Genomic DNA, 15,038 nt, shown 5'->3' with positions numbered 1-15,038 from the left:
ACTAGGTTTTCTAAGGTTCAATTAAAAAAAATCTTTTTTTCTTTCCCTTTCAAGATCTTTATTTATTTATTTTTATTTTTTTAGTTCTTATAATAGTCTTTATATATACAGACCAGTTCTCCTCATTACTGCTTATTTAAAATGTTTGTTGTTGTGGTTTAAAGCTGCTCCCTTTCGTTGTCCTAAAGGCTTGGCATTTTAACTGTATGAAACTGAAGCATTATAAGGAAACAAACCAGAAAATGTTGAACATTCAATTCACAGAACTTAGATTTCACTGATGAGCCACTATCCAACAGCCTTTTGGAAATTATTGCATGGGATCTTTGTTTTCAGTATCCATGGACTCTTTTAACTTTCCAATTGTGTTTTTGAGAAATATGCACTTAAAATATTTACCTCCTAAAATGGGGGTATCCAGAATTTCAGTGACACATAATTAAATGGAAAACAGAAACAGATTTGATGTGGATATATTTGGTTACAAAAGAGCTTGGCTTATAGCCTACATTGCTGTACATAACCATTTTTCCCTCCCTCTCCCCGTTTTTTTCCCACCCTGTTCCCATTTTCTTCTCTTTAGTTTCTTTTAGTTTTTGGAACTGACAGTCCCTTTCTTGAGTACTAGAATTACAGGTGTGCTCTAGCAACTCTCTCTGTGTCTGTCTGTCTCTCTCTCTCTCTCTGTCAGCATTTTAAAATACTTATTTCATGTGTATCAATGTTTTGGATGCATTGTATGTGTATGTACAACAAGCATGCTCTGTGCCCGTGAAGGTCAGAAGAGGGCATCTAACCCTGTGGAACTAGAGTTAGCGATGACCGTGATCTACCATCTGGGTGCTGTGACTGAACCTATGTCCATTTCAAGAGGGACTCCGAGCCATCTCTAAGGTCTTCCAGCATACCTCTTAAAAGAGACCTTTAAGAACTTGAAGACTTGTTATATTTTAACAGTCGTGTACTTAATAACCTGACGCTCAGCCTATATTTCTGTTTCCATAGTTACTCTAGCTAATAAACATTAAGTTCATACATGAATTCAAGTCATACATGAATTCAAGTCTCACACTAGGCAGTGAAAAACATTTTCAAGGAATGGTGCACGGCTAGAAAATTACTCTTTGTGTTTCTACACAACAGAGGACTATAGATGTAAGGATTAATTTGCTCTGTTTGTGTGCATTGCATTAAAACATATTCTGATGTTTCATGCAGTTCTTAATCTTTCTTTTTTTTCTTGTCATGCTGAAAATATAAAAGTGAATAATGGAATGCTTGAAGGATATTATTGTATTATTTGGATGAACTATTGGTTGCGGAATTCCTGTTCTTTCTTTGATAGAAATTGCCTACGAGAGTGGACAGGCTTCTTGTGTTGACTGTAAGATCTGCTCTTGAATATTGTACAGCTATAGGGCATTTCATGATCTTGGTATCCTTGGAAACAAACTGCTTTTCATACCAATGGTGCTTCTGTTTCAGTGCTTTTGTACAACATATAGATTCACACAATAAACATCTTGTATTTGGATATATAGAAGAATTCAGATAATTTTTAACATTTCAAGCATGTAGACATGTGTGCATGTTCACTTGTTTGTCTGTATCTTTGGGGCTTTCATTTTAGGGAGTGAATATCTTCAGTCTGGTGAGTTTGGATTCAACTTAAATAATATTGTCCCCAGATTATTCAGTGTTTATGTTCTTGTGATTGTGTTTGAGAAACATAGACACTTTTTTTTTTTGTACTGAAATTTGTTTAGGATTAGTTACTCTTTCCAAGTATAGCTGTCATCTGTGCAGTGCTTAGAGGCTTCGATAGCTGGGAAATTTGGAAGTCATTGGTGAGATTAAAACAGCACCATTAAAAAGATTGGTTTCTTTTTTTCCCCTCATCTTCCCTTCTTCTTCTTCTAATTTGAGAGTTATTGATAGGTTATTAAGATGCCTGTTCTTCCCTTGCAAAATTTGCATTCAGAATGATGCACAGATTTTTGGTGCAGTAGTGTACCAAGATCTGTTTGATGAAATCAGAAAAGTTTTCTTTTGGTAAAGCAAACCTGTGCAGTATGTTTCCCAAGAATATCTAAAAAACAAAAATAACTATACTTATGTTGATTATTAATCCTGATGATTACTTGGCTTACAACTATGTTCTTCATACATACACTTACTGCTCTGTTTATATTAATATTTTTTGCATAGGAATAGCAAATAAATTCATTTTATTAGATGTATAAAGTAAAAAGAGTAGCTGCTCACTAGGCACTATATGTAATGATTGATGTTTGTCATCAATTTTTATGTATCTCTGAGTTATTTAAACTAAGTGGTTCTCATTTTAAAGTTGAGAAAACTGAGGGTCCAAAGGATCTTGACTATGAGTCATGGTTGAAAAGTGACACAACCGAGATTTCTCTTTAGGCAGTAGGGCTTCCTGCACAATCTTTCCTTAAGCTCTTGACCTCGGTGCTCTGACAAATGATAACATGACTCGTAACATTTATTGACCACTTCTTTATGTTCCAGAAATTACTCTTCTTTATCATGTGTGAAGTGTTTTCATTCACATAGTCTAAGATGGGGACATAGGTTTTGCCAGGGTTTGCATTTAACCTTGAGCCTCATACTGCCAAAGTTCTATGTTTTAGTAAGCTATTCTAAGGTCTCTTCAGGCATTGTTATGTGCTGAAAATCAGTGATGTATTGAATTGTGTTACATCTCTCTCTTAAGAATCCAGGGACATGCCACCTGTCTTTCAGTTAGTATCACCTTCTGGGCACAGTAAAAAGCACTATTATTTATTTTACAGAAGAAACATAAACCTTGTAGAGTTACATGTGAATTTAAGTTTCAACCTGATGTCTCCTGTGCTACTTAGCTGTTTATAAAGAAAATTAAAAGCCTTGTAATCAACTTTCCCTTTTGTGGCAGTTTGAATAAGAACGGCCTCCATAGGCTCATGTATTTGAATGCTTAGTCACCAGGGAGTAGTGCTACTTGTAAGAACTAGAAGGATTAGGAGGTATGGCCTTGTTGGAGGAAGTGTGTCACTGGGGGCAGGCTTTGAGGTTTCAGAAGTTTTATTTTTTTTTTTTGCCTTTGTATTTTTAAAGTAAATCACATATTCACACGTGTACATGAGTACATGTATAATTATAGGCTTAGAGTTTCACATCTTTTTAATTTAATTATCTATTTATTTTTAAAAAGTTTTATTTATTATTTATACAGTATTCTGCCTGCACTTGTGCCTACAGGCAAGAGGATACCAGCTCTCATTATAGATGGTTATGAGCTGCCATATGGTTGCTAGGAATTGAACTCAGGACCTTTGGAAGAACAGCCAGTGCTCCTAACCTCTGAGCCATCTCTTCAGCCCTATTTATTTATTTTTTGAAACAGGGTCTCTCGGTGTTGTTCTGGCTATCCTGGAGCTGCCTGTGTAGACTAGGCTAGCCTAGGTTTTACAGTAATCTTCTTGCCTTGCTTTTGAGTGCTGGGATTAAAAGTGTATGCCATTATGCTTGTACATATTTTTAAAAGCCTCTTTTGGTAAAACCTTTTTTTTTTAAACTTTGAATCAGCTTTTAAAATTCTAACCTTCAATGTACAACCATGATGCCACTTATAAAAGAAGGAAATTGAGAAAATAGTCTTGGAAAGGCTTTATCAATTGCTAAAGAAAGAATGGTTTCTGTTTATCACATTTCTAAGGGAGAGAGAAAGGGGAGAAGGAAGTCTACCGAGGACTTTTCCCAGTCTCTGCATACCACTATCTATTGCTGGCATGGATTCTACAGATTAAGAGTCAGCTCTATAATACTGCCTCCAATACTTACTAGCCTCTGGTACTTACATTTCTTTGACCTCAAAAGTCAAAGGCTCTCTCGGGTACCCTTTTTCAGATTTACTAATTTGTTATAATAGTTTACTGAAGTCAAGGAAACAGTGCTAGTTGGGGTATTATAAAAGATATAAATGAGCAGCAAGATGTAGAGGTTTCTAAGACAAGGTCTAGAAGGTTCTCAGTTTCACCAGGTGGTTTTTAAATATAGGAGCCTATAGGGGCCATTCTCATTCAAACCACAACAGCTTTATTCTTACCTTTTCTCCTTTGTGACCATCTTTATATTCACTATTTTCTTATTCTCTGTAGTGTGAATGTGTATCTTCATACTGAAACTTCATTACATAAATACTGTACTACTGGAATTGTTTGGCTAAAGTAACTAGTAAAGATCAAGTGTTACATGTATGTTTGGGCCTTCAACCACAGATTGTTCATGAGTCTAGGTAAAGGCATGGGTAGTAAGTGCACTTTCTAGACCAGCTCTTTTTCATTTTTATGCTTTTGTTGTTTAAAGAATTTGTCATAAACTTCTGCCTGTTTATCCATCCATCCAAAATAGGATTTCACTCTGTAGGTTATTCAGTCTACTGTGTAACTCAAGCTGGCCTCAGTCTTCTAAGAGGTGTGATTATGTGAGCCACCGTAGTTGGCTGCAGTCTTACCATTTTCTTAAATAATGGAAAAGAACATAAGCCTAAGGGGAATGGAAAAGCTCCTCCTGAGAAGAAATGATAAAAAGCTAATGAGGTACCAAAGGCAGAAAAACAATTGATACAACCTTGGCCATGCAGGAGTCCTAATGTCCTGTGCATATGCATTTTGTGTTGGTGAGAAAAAGTAAAGACAACTCCAGTCATGGAGATAGTTTTAGAGAGTTAGTTAATTTTTAATGTTTGCTAACATTCATCATCTGTCTTCAATAACTTGTCACTGTTGATTAATCTTATAGTATGTTTGCAGTATAGAAGGGGAACTTATAGCTGATAGTAGAACTGTACCTACCAACACATTTATTAAACATCAGTGAATTTGTGCTGACATTTTAATATGAAACCTTTATGAGTTATATAAAACATTAGTGATACTCAATATTTTGGGGGAAATTAACAATTTTATATGAACTTGTTAAACTTTATTTTCTTATTTAAATTCATAGGCTGCTTCCTTCTGTTGTATCAGGATTTGCTTTCTGTCAAATTTTCAGAACTGGCTTAGGTTTATTTAAGAAGAATGTCTGTTTTATATGCTTATTTTGTATATCACAAAGAAAAAGCTGAATGATGCTTTTTACTACTTTGTAGTCTTCTGATGAAGGTGTTTGTTCCCTTTCTCTTACTTGAAGTTTTTGTTTTGTTTTATAAAAATAATTTTTCACTTCTAAGTCAGATCAGCATGCATTAGAGCAAGGCTCATTGGGTTGCTCCTTTAAAATGGGTGACTGGATTCTTTAAAGAAGACATCATTTTTATGGTACGTGCAGTTATTTGTTATTTAAACAGGTTACAGTTCATGAAAGATACATACAAACTGTGTTTCTGTTGGTACTGTGCTTTAGAGAGGGGTAGAGCCATTAAAAGATTTTTAATGTTGTACAACTTGTCTGCTTTCTTAGGTAGAAATAATGTCACAGTGCAGGCTGTGTGGCCTGTTTTTAAAAGCTCAATAGTGATCAACTACTTACTCTTTCTCCATCTCCCCACTAAGAATCACATTTCTTTGCAAAGCTCTAACCTTCCCCACAGCATCTGCCCCTACAAAAGAGTGATGAGATTCAACTCAAATAGAGACAAGTGTGGGATATATTAGTATATAAGAAGAGACACTGTTAGAAAATGAATACATGTGACGTGCCTTCAAGATGCTTAATATAGTTCATTTTTCTGCCTGTAACAAATGGGTTGATCAAAAATGGGTGTAGAATTTCAGTCATTTAATAATGCTAGAACACCATGGTCATGTTTTAAACGACAGATAAGTATTTTCTTATACTTAACTTAGCATAATATCATACTGTAAGAAAAAAATTACATATGGATTGATTTTTCCGTTTTAGAGTTAAAATATAAATGGATTGCTGTGTGCATTTTGTGATTTTCTGTTTAAGAGATTTAATGGGAACAATAGGTGTATTCGATCTATTGCAATTACAATATAGACAATAGACTGCCATTTATCATCTTGACATTGACATCATTCATAAACTCAATTTAGTTTTCAAGGTCATATAGTTGCTTAAGCAGTACTTGACCCAGTGTGGAGTTATGGGACTTAATCTTTCTAATGCATGTCTGAGAAGTGAAAGACAAACATGAGCTTTTCTCTGCCTGCTGTTGACAGCATGTGTGATTAAGGACAGTGCACAACTAAAGCGGAGATGGGGAAGAAGCAAGGTAGGGCCATTCTAGGAATTGCCTCAAAGCCCAGCTATCTTAACATACTTAGAGAATAAGAAATTCAAGTGAGCTCTGCTGCAGGGAAATAGATAAATCACACATGAGATTTATCTATTTATCTGCCTGCCTGCCTATCTATCTACCTACCTATCTACCAAAAATAAGTTCATAGAACTTAATACTTGTTGTTAGAGAACTCATTTCTCCTTTTGGTTAGAGTCAGAACATCTGTGCTGAGTTATCATACTGCTGAGACTGAAAGTGGAGCAACAAAGAGACTCTTCAAATGATAGACTAAAGGAAAAGTGTATTATGCCCTAACTTCCCTCTTCCCCATCTCTTCTCTTTCTGCTTTCTCCCATCTCCTCTCTTCCCTTTCTCTCATCTTTTCTATCTCTCCCATTTCTCTCCTCTCTCCCACCATTACCCTGCTTCTGTTATGAAGGGTAATGGTGACTATAGGAACTTACTGAGTAGGTACCAATATTCAAGCAATGTGGAAATTTAGGCTATGTGGTTGAGAAGTAAATTAAAATGGTTTTGTAAGGCTCAAAGATGCAATATAAATTTGCTTTAACAAATAGTATGATCTCATAGTGAGTTTTTAATAATGCAGAGACAAATATGACTTGGTGCATTTATATCTTAAGCATAGTGGCTTGTCATTAATGTCTTTCTTAAGTTGCATGGAGCTTTGTTTTTTTTTAATTAAATTTTTATTATTTTTTGTATTAATCACAGTTTATTTACTTTTTATTCCAGCTGTAGCCCCCTTCCTCATTCCCTTGCAATCCCACCGTCCCTCCCTCCCTCGTCTCCTCCCTGCCCCTCTCTTAAGTCCACTGATGGGGGATGTCCTCCTCCCCTTCCATCAGATCCTAGCTAATCCGGTCTCTTCAGGACTGGCTACCATGTCCTCCTCTGTGGCCTGGCAAGGCTCTTCTCCCTCTGGCGGGGGAAGGAGGAGGTCAAAGAACCAGCCATTGAGTTCATGTCAGAAATAGTCCTTGTTCCCCTAACTAGGGAACCTGGAGCTTTGTTTTTAAATGCAATGGTTCCACTGATATGTATAAATTCTCATGTAATATGCTATCCCAAATTTTCATTTTTTTCCACCTCAGGACAAAGCAAAGTTCATAGGCCATATGTGACAGGATTTCTAGTAACAGGGTACTTCCTGACATTTCAATAGAATAGAGAGTAGATGGTAATGAAGAGAAAAATTAAAGACCTAAATGGACTTGACTTTTCTTTTTGTGCTTTAAGAGTAAAGGAGGGGGGCTGTGGAGATGGCCCAGCAGTTAAGAGAATACATGGTTCTTCCCAAGAACAAGAGTTAGGTTTCCAACACCCAGGTTGATTGGAGAATCTGAAAGTCTCTTATGGTCTCAAAGGGCACTGCACCCAGGTACATACCTCCTGCCCTTCTCAACACCCTCCCCAAAGACATAATTTAGAATAAAGAAATAAAATCTTAAGGAAAAAAAAAAGAATAAAACATAGTAAAGGCTGGGGGAAGATAGTTCAGTCAGTAAAGTACAAGCATGCAGATCTGAGTTTGAATTCCAAGCACATACATAAAAGTCATCCAGGGCTGCATGTATCGGTAATTCCAGTACTTGGGGACATGAGACCACTGGAGCTCAATGGCTATCTGGCATCGGAAGTCAGTGAGTTCTAGCTTTAATAATACACCTTGTCTCAAAAGTACAGTAGAGTGCCAGTGAGATGGCTCAGTGGGTAAAGGTGGCTGCTGCCAAGCCTGGTAGCCTGAGTCCAATCCTTGGGACCCACATGGTAGAGGTTGAAGTCCAACTGCCACAAGTTCTTTGACCTCCATGTGTGTGTTATGGCATGTGTGCACTTGTGTATATGTTTGTACATAAGCACACAGAGAAAAATGTAATCTAAAAAATAAAGTGGGGGTGCTGGGGAGATGGTTCAGAGGTTAAGAGCACTGGCTATTCTTCCAGAGGTCCTGAGTTCAGTCCCCAGCAACCACACGGTGGCTCAGAACCATCTATAATGCGATCTGGTGCCCTCTTCTGGCCTGCAGGCACACATGCAGGCAGGATACTGTATAAATAAAATAAAATAAAATAAAATAAAATAAATCAAATCTTTGAAAAAAAAAAGATGAAGTGGGGAATGATAGAGGTAGACAACCTTTGGCCTCTACACACATGCACACAAGTACACCTGCATATATGTGTACATTAATGAGGCCATACATACTTTAACCTAAGTATAATAAAAGACTGAATTGATGGTACCTATAGTAGGTTGTAAGCAGATACCATTAATACAGTAATTTAAAATGATTAGGTCATTTGTCTTCAGTGTCTTGTAAAGTGCTCCTGAGCAGCATGCTGTAATTATTGCCATTGCAAAGAATCATCTCTAGGGACTGAGAATGTAGCTTAGTGATGAAGTACTTGTCTAACATGCTAAAAGCTCTAAGTTTAGGCCACAGTAGCATGAAGGAAAATTGCCTATATAATACTACCAAAAGTAGAACATATTTTTAAAGCTGTGTGACAAGACTTTAATATCTATTAGGGAGAAAATTGCTTCTAAAAATGTATCTTGTAAATTGGCCTGCTAAATGTAATATTATGAATGTTGATTAAAAGTATTTTGAAATTTTGTGTTAAAAGAAATAAACTTCTTTGTATATTTAAAGCAGTGGGTGTTAAGGTAATTTAAGTAGCATTGTTCTGTTTTAAAGCTGTTTTATTATACTTCTATATTAAGAGATCACCTTAATTCTGATCCTTCATAAAGTATTTCTTGTGTTTTGAGTTAGAACTCAAAGCGTGGTCATTGAATTTCAGAGTTTATAAGAATATACCATTTTCTAAGCCAGGTGAGCTCTCACATAAAAATAAAAATACACATAAATGAAAATGTAGATCTGCATTGTCTCAATAGTTTATGACAATTATTTGTTTGAATTGTATTTTTTAATAACATATTAAAAGTCTCAACCTAAAGAGATAAATTCCCCCAAATTGCTTTTTTTTTGGGGGGGGGTTGTTTGATTATTTGTTTATTTTTTGTGCACTAAGAGCAGATGAAAAGGTATTGAGATTGATGGAAATGTTAGGGCTTTTATCACCCGGAAGATTCTCTGTAAAATTTCTCTAAAGCTTACTCCGGAAGGCAGTAGTTTACATGGATCTTGTCAGTTACATCCTCATTACTGGATGGGCTTGTTCTTTCCACTTCCCACTCCTCTGTTTTCGCTTTCAAGCATATCTTTTTACTAACTCTCCTTTGTGATTTTTTTTTTAAGCTTCCTTAAGTATGAGGGGGGAAAAGTTACATTTTAGTAGGCATTATCTGTGCCTAATAAAACTTACAGCTTCGTCTTCATTATGTGAGATGCCATGGTACTCTTTTGTCTCATTAGAAGGAAGGGCTAACACAAGATAGAACTAATTTCTTGTCAGGTAGTTAAGCATTTGCAGGAACCCCAAGTTTGAGGTTTAGATTTACTAGTAGACCAAATGAGCCACTCTTTTAAATGCTGTGTTGAAATTAATTGAAAATAATGGAACACATTGAATCTTTTCAAATGAACTTCCCTTTTAGGTTTTTATTCCCTTTTTGAAAACTGCGTTGGACTTCCTCTTTAAATTTAAAGCAGAGTCATAATTACATACTTTACCTTACGAGCATCTGTCAGTTTGTAGCATCTGTCAGTTTGTGTTTTTATTCATTGTTCCTCTACTTTTCATCTCTTTTATGCTATTCCTCCACCACAGACTACTAGAGAATTACCAATCCTGATTCCTGTTTCAAAATATGGATCACATAAGCTTCACGTATATGATACTTTCTTTTTCCACTTTGACCAATCTATTGTGGATTCTTATCATCTCTAATCTAACCCATTATATTAATCTCCCATTTGTCAAAAACCTCTGTCTTTTACTCACCTGATTTTAAAACATATGACTTGGTTTCCTTAAAATTCTTCATTGCCTTCCTATGTCATATGGGTGGTTGTTTCTAACATACGATCTGTGGAGCCCTGTAGTCCCAGGACTCCCTTTCTTAGTTTATGTTCTTTTTAAAAGACTGAAAGATAGTTTTACAAATTCCTTCCCTGGATAAATGTCAATAACACCTACCAAACAACAAACCAAAGAATAGTTGCATCAGAGCTCAGCCTAGGGAAATACTGAGTTTTAGGGGTTACTAATAGAACATGGATAAGGGACTACCTGCAGAAGCATTAGGACCCCAAAGCAGCTGCATTGGTAGTTACATAAAAGGAATTTTCTGTTAACTCTTTCTCTTTTCTATACTCTTAATAGTTCCCACGACCAGAAGGCTAGATGCAACTAGAAGACTATATGCAATTAGGACAGAATTTCATACAGATAGGCAGGAGACATAGGGGAGCTGCCAGAATCTCAGGTGATGTTTCAGTGACCGTCTCCGGCCCCTCCTCCTGTGAGGTAACATCATTAGTCAACAAGCCCTATCTAAGGGGTCTCTCGAAACTGATCACAACGATTCTGATTAAGAGCGTGGCTGTTATGCTCAGAGGATAGCATTCTACAACAGGTTATGTCATTCCATATATGCTGTACGCCAGACATTTTCTGAAAAAAAGAAAGGCATAATCCTATATTTCAGGGGGGAGGGACCCCAACAGGATTTTTTGATAAAAATTCAACTATAGTTTTAGATAATTTCCATCTGCTGCTACCTTGAGTTTGATAGCTTCCTTGAATTCAAAGACTGTTCTGACCAAAGCAAGACAATTGTAAAGACTGATGAATATACGTGATTTCTTAAAAAAAGATTTATTTATTATTTATAGTGTTCTACCTGCATGTATGCCTGCACACCAGAAGAGGGCACCAGATCTCACTATAGATGTTTGTGAGCCACCATGTGGTTGCTGGGAATTGAAACCGGGTCCTCTGGAAGAGCAGACAGTGCTCTGAGCCATCTCTCCAGCCTCCAATATACGTGATTTTTTAAGTATATAAATGTCATCATTTAGAAGATTGAAAATCCCAGATAATCAGTGTTTTCTATGTGATCAACACATGTTTATAAGCTCATGCATGCTTCTTTCTTAACTGCTGAGCCAACTCTCTCTAGGCCCTAGAACAGTGATTTTTTTTTTTTTTTAATGTTTCTGTATGAAAAGTTCATTGGTGTGATTTCGGATTCTATGTTGTACTTATTCCTTCTGCTTATTCTTCTGAAAATTCTTATCAGCTTTTGGTATTATGTTGAAAAATTATGTTCATTATTTGAAAATACTATTAAAATACTACTGCTATTTCAACCTTCATGTATAAGTACGTCATATACCAACCAAAATAACTAAAGCAACTATAACTAATTGGCTATAGAAACAAATTGGGCTGTCTTTATGCAGCCAGTCTTTGAGAACTTTTGAAAAAATGTAAAAACAGTGGCATTCTTTTAGATTTTTATTGAAAATAATTGTTTCATTTAAAATGTATTTTAATATCAACATGTGGGAGATTTTTAATTTATAATATAATACATGTTGACATAACCCATATAAATATATTCTCAGTAGTTTTCAGCCTCACGGGATCTTGATATAAAAAAAAAAAAGAAAAATTTTAAGGCTATAAGGTAAAACACACTTTTAAAGTGCTTTTCATAGACATTTGCTTTGGATTCTTTCTGGTGTTTCTAAAATCATTTAATTTTTGTAATGAGGCCAGCATGTAATGTCCTTAGTATTCTCATAGAAATGAGATAGAACAAATCTAAAATTGTTTCTAATCTTGCTATTAAGAGTCTTCTTTGTAAGTTATGCTTTTCTTTAGTGAATTTTAAGTTGCTAAAAATAACTGGAAGTCAGAATGAGAAGTAAGTCACTAGAGTCAAAAATGAAGAATGGTAGAACTAAGGTGAAGTGGGCGGAAACCTGAGCAGGTTCTCGTAGTTCTCCATATACAGGTCTTGCTGTCACTCTTTCAGGTAGCCAAAGGAATGGGGACATGAGAGAAGACTAAAAATCTAAGACTTTTAAAAAAACATTGGGGATTTTTGTTGTTTTTGTTAAAACATTTCTTTCATCTTACTCCAGAAATACTAAACAGAACAAAACAATCACTTATTTCTCTGTCTTCCATATAATTCATAAAGCTATCAAAACTGGTAGAAATAGCTAAAAAGTAAGCAATACTGGCCTCTGGGATGGCTCATCAATCTCTTATTTTAGAAAAAATTTAAAAAATACATCCGGTCTCATACTACATTTAGCCATGAATTTAGAGGATTCTAGGGACCAATATACTGTTGTCTTATTTCACAATACTGTTGTCCAGGCTTCACAAGGGGAAAATGTTGGAAGATTAAAAAAAAATTACTCAGGATGACACAATTTAAATTTTCTTAATGCCGATAAAGATTTATATTTTGGCAGGAAACATGGACTTTGTAAAAAAAAAAAAGTGTCTCAAATTCTAATTTTTAAAGGGTTAGGGTATATGAATACCATCTAGTTTTAATATCACTCATAAAGTAGAATGGCCAGTTTGGGTTATACATGGTTAACTCATGCAATAAAGCCAGTCACTTGAATAAAACTTGTGTAGGTCACTGTGTTTCTGCTTAACCTAGACCTATCTCTATTTAAGTTGTTGCAATATTTGACTCTGGAATTAAGCCTACATTGTGATAAAATATAACTCATTTGTGTAAATCATATGACTGTAAGCAGTTCTGACATAACTTTTAGCTACAGATACAATATATAATGTATATTCTTATATATATATATCACATACAGTGTATATTCTTAAATATATACATATATATGCTTTTTTTACATTATATACATGTCCAAAGCATAAGAATTTATTTATTAGTCTGACAGTAGTAGCACATACCTTTAATTTCAGCATTCAGGAGGCAGAGACAGGTGGATCTCTGTGAGTTGGAGGACAGCCAGAGTTGAATAGAGGAGACGTGGGGGAGAAGAAAAAAAAAGAATTTTAAGGTTTTCATAATAATTTTGAAAAACTTTAGGATAATTTAAGGTGCAGTTCTAACATTAAATAAAGGTGCTTAGGCTACAAAGGGAAAGCTACAGGTATGAAGTGAAGATTCTGTAAATACTATATGTAGCTATATATTAACAGAACAGAGAGAAACAGAAAAAGAAACGTGAGGCTGAGGCAATAAATTCCTATGAATCAGTACTGTGTTTAGCCATACTCTTTGGTGTTATTACTTCTTAGATTTTGAATTATATTTGGAGGGAACTGGTGAGTTTCCTAAAATAAGACTTATTTAAATATGTTTATAGAGGCTAGGAATTTAAGCCAGGAAAAAAAAAAAAAGATGAAGGTAATATTGAACACATAGGAGATTTGAGAGGAGAGTGTAAACTTAAGTGTTTTGATCACTGAGGTGTAGCTTTCTACACATTTGCTTGTAATTTTTCATATTTGGATAATTACAGCCCGAGACAGAGAAAACATGTGCATTTATTGAAGTTAAAGCCAGTTATATCTGCTACTTAGGATTTACAACTGCCTGGTCCTTGGGGTTATTTGTTTTCTGCTCTCATTTGTATTGTTCCTGTAGCATGTCTTCATTTTAACAAATACGGTATTTGAAGTAATTGCTTTTATATATTTATGAAAGGAATTAGTCCTTTGAGGCTAAACAACTTTTATTATATGTAAGGAACTATCATAAAAGTTTTATTTAATTATCTGATGTGTACTTATTATTAAGGTGTGTTCCTCATTTCACAATACAAATGAGTTAGCAGTTCATATTAAACCATTTTAAAAGAGCAAAGGGTAGTAGTGATCTGTTGGGACTTGGGAATTGTTAGCACATTTTGCTTTAGCGTTAGTGCCCTCATCTCCACGGTATATGGCAGTAATGCATCTTCAGATCTTTCCTTGAAACTGGTTTTATGTTTTAAGATCTTACTGGCCTCTAGTGGTAATGTGATGCTACAGTTTTAGTCCATTTTGTAGATGTAGTCAGTAAGCTCTTACCTTTGCTCTCTCAATTCTTGATTAACTGTATTCTCAAATCCTCTTTGTCCGAAGATGAGAAATCTTTGTCCTTTCTTCTCTGTTATCCTCACTCCTTCATTTTGAGTAATATTGGTTCAGTTCTGAAACAGCCTCCATTGTTTTAGTGCAAATACTTTGTTGATGACTGTATCAAGTTTGTGGTAAGTTTTCTTCTTGGAATGTTTGAGTTTCTCTACACATTGTACCTTACTCCATTGAAGTAGTTTTTAAGAGTAATTTTAGTGAGAGTCATCTTTTGAATCACTTGTATTAGCGAATCTTATTTTTCAAATACTGGTATACTAGGCATGAGCATGGTTTGTTCATTTGTTTTTCTTTTTGCTCTACAGACGTAAAAGGACCACCCACCCATCGTCTATCTTGTGGCCAGTCACCATACACTGAGACAACATCATGGGAGAGGAAGTACTGCATCCTTACAGACAGTCAGTTAGTGCTGCTCAACAAGGAGAAGGAGGTAAGAAGCAAAGCTCACTCACTCTTAAGTGCATTTCTAAAATTACATACTTTTATTTGTATTTTGATAAGGTTGTATTACACAAATAGAGACTCGAGCAACTATAAATTGCTTTCTCAATGGGTGCTGTTGTTATAATGATACATTGCTGCAATAAAATAGCAAGTTCCACAGAGAGGGCTGGGTTTTGGATAGGAAAACAATAAAAATTATATGGATAAATTAGGAATGGGAAGGCATTAGGTTGTGGTAACCTGACCCTGCAGAT

At 35.4% G+C, this 15,038-nt stretch overlaps 1 protein-coding gene across 3 annotated transcripts in view; it reads left to right on the top strand.

Moving 5' to 3' along the window:
• Positions 1-15,038, top strand: part of Rasal2 (RAS protein activator like 2) — a 263,457-nt gene that overhangs the window by 99,166 nt on the left and 149,253 nt on the right. For all 3 annotated transcript variants that reach the window (XM_060364514.1, XM_021642625.2, XM_021642626.2), the window contains exon 2: positions 14,643-14,770. In XM_060364514.1, the coding sequence (XP_060220497.1) occupies positions 14,643-14,770 (128 nt within the window). The remainder of the gene's footprint in view (positions 1-14,642; positions 14,771-15,038) is intronic.

This window comes from Meriones unguiculatus, chromosome 11, assembly GCF_030254825.1.
Source record: "Meriones unguiculatus strain TT.TT164.6M chromosome 11, Bangor_MerUng_6.1, whole genome shotgun sequence".
Taxonomy (NCBI): domain Eukaryota; kingdom Metazoa; phylum Chordata; class Mammalia; order Rodentia; family Muridae; genus Meriones; species Meriones unguiculatus.
This window is presented reverse-complemented; position numbering and strand designations above follow the sequence as displayed.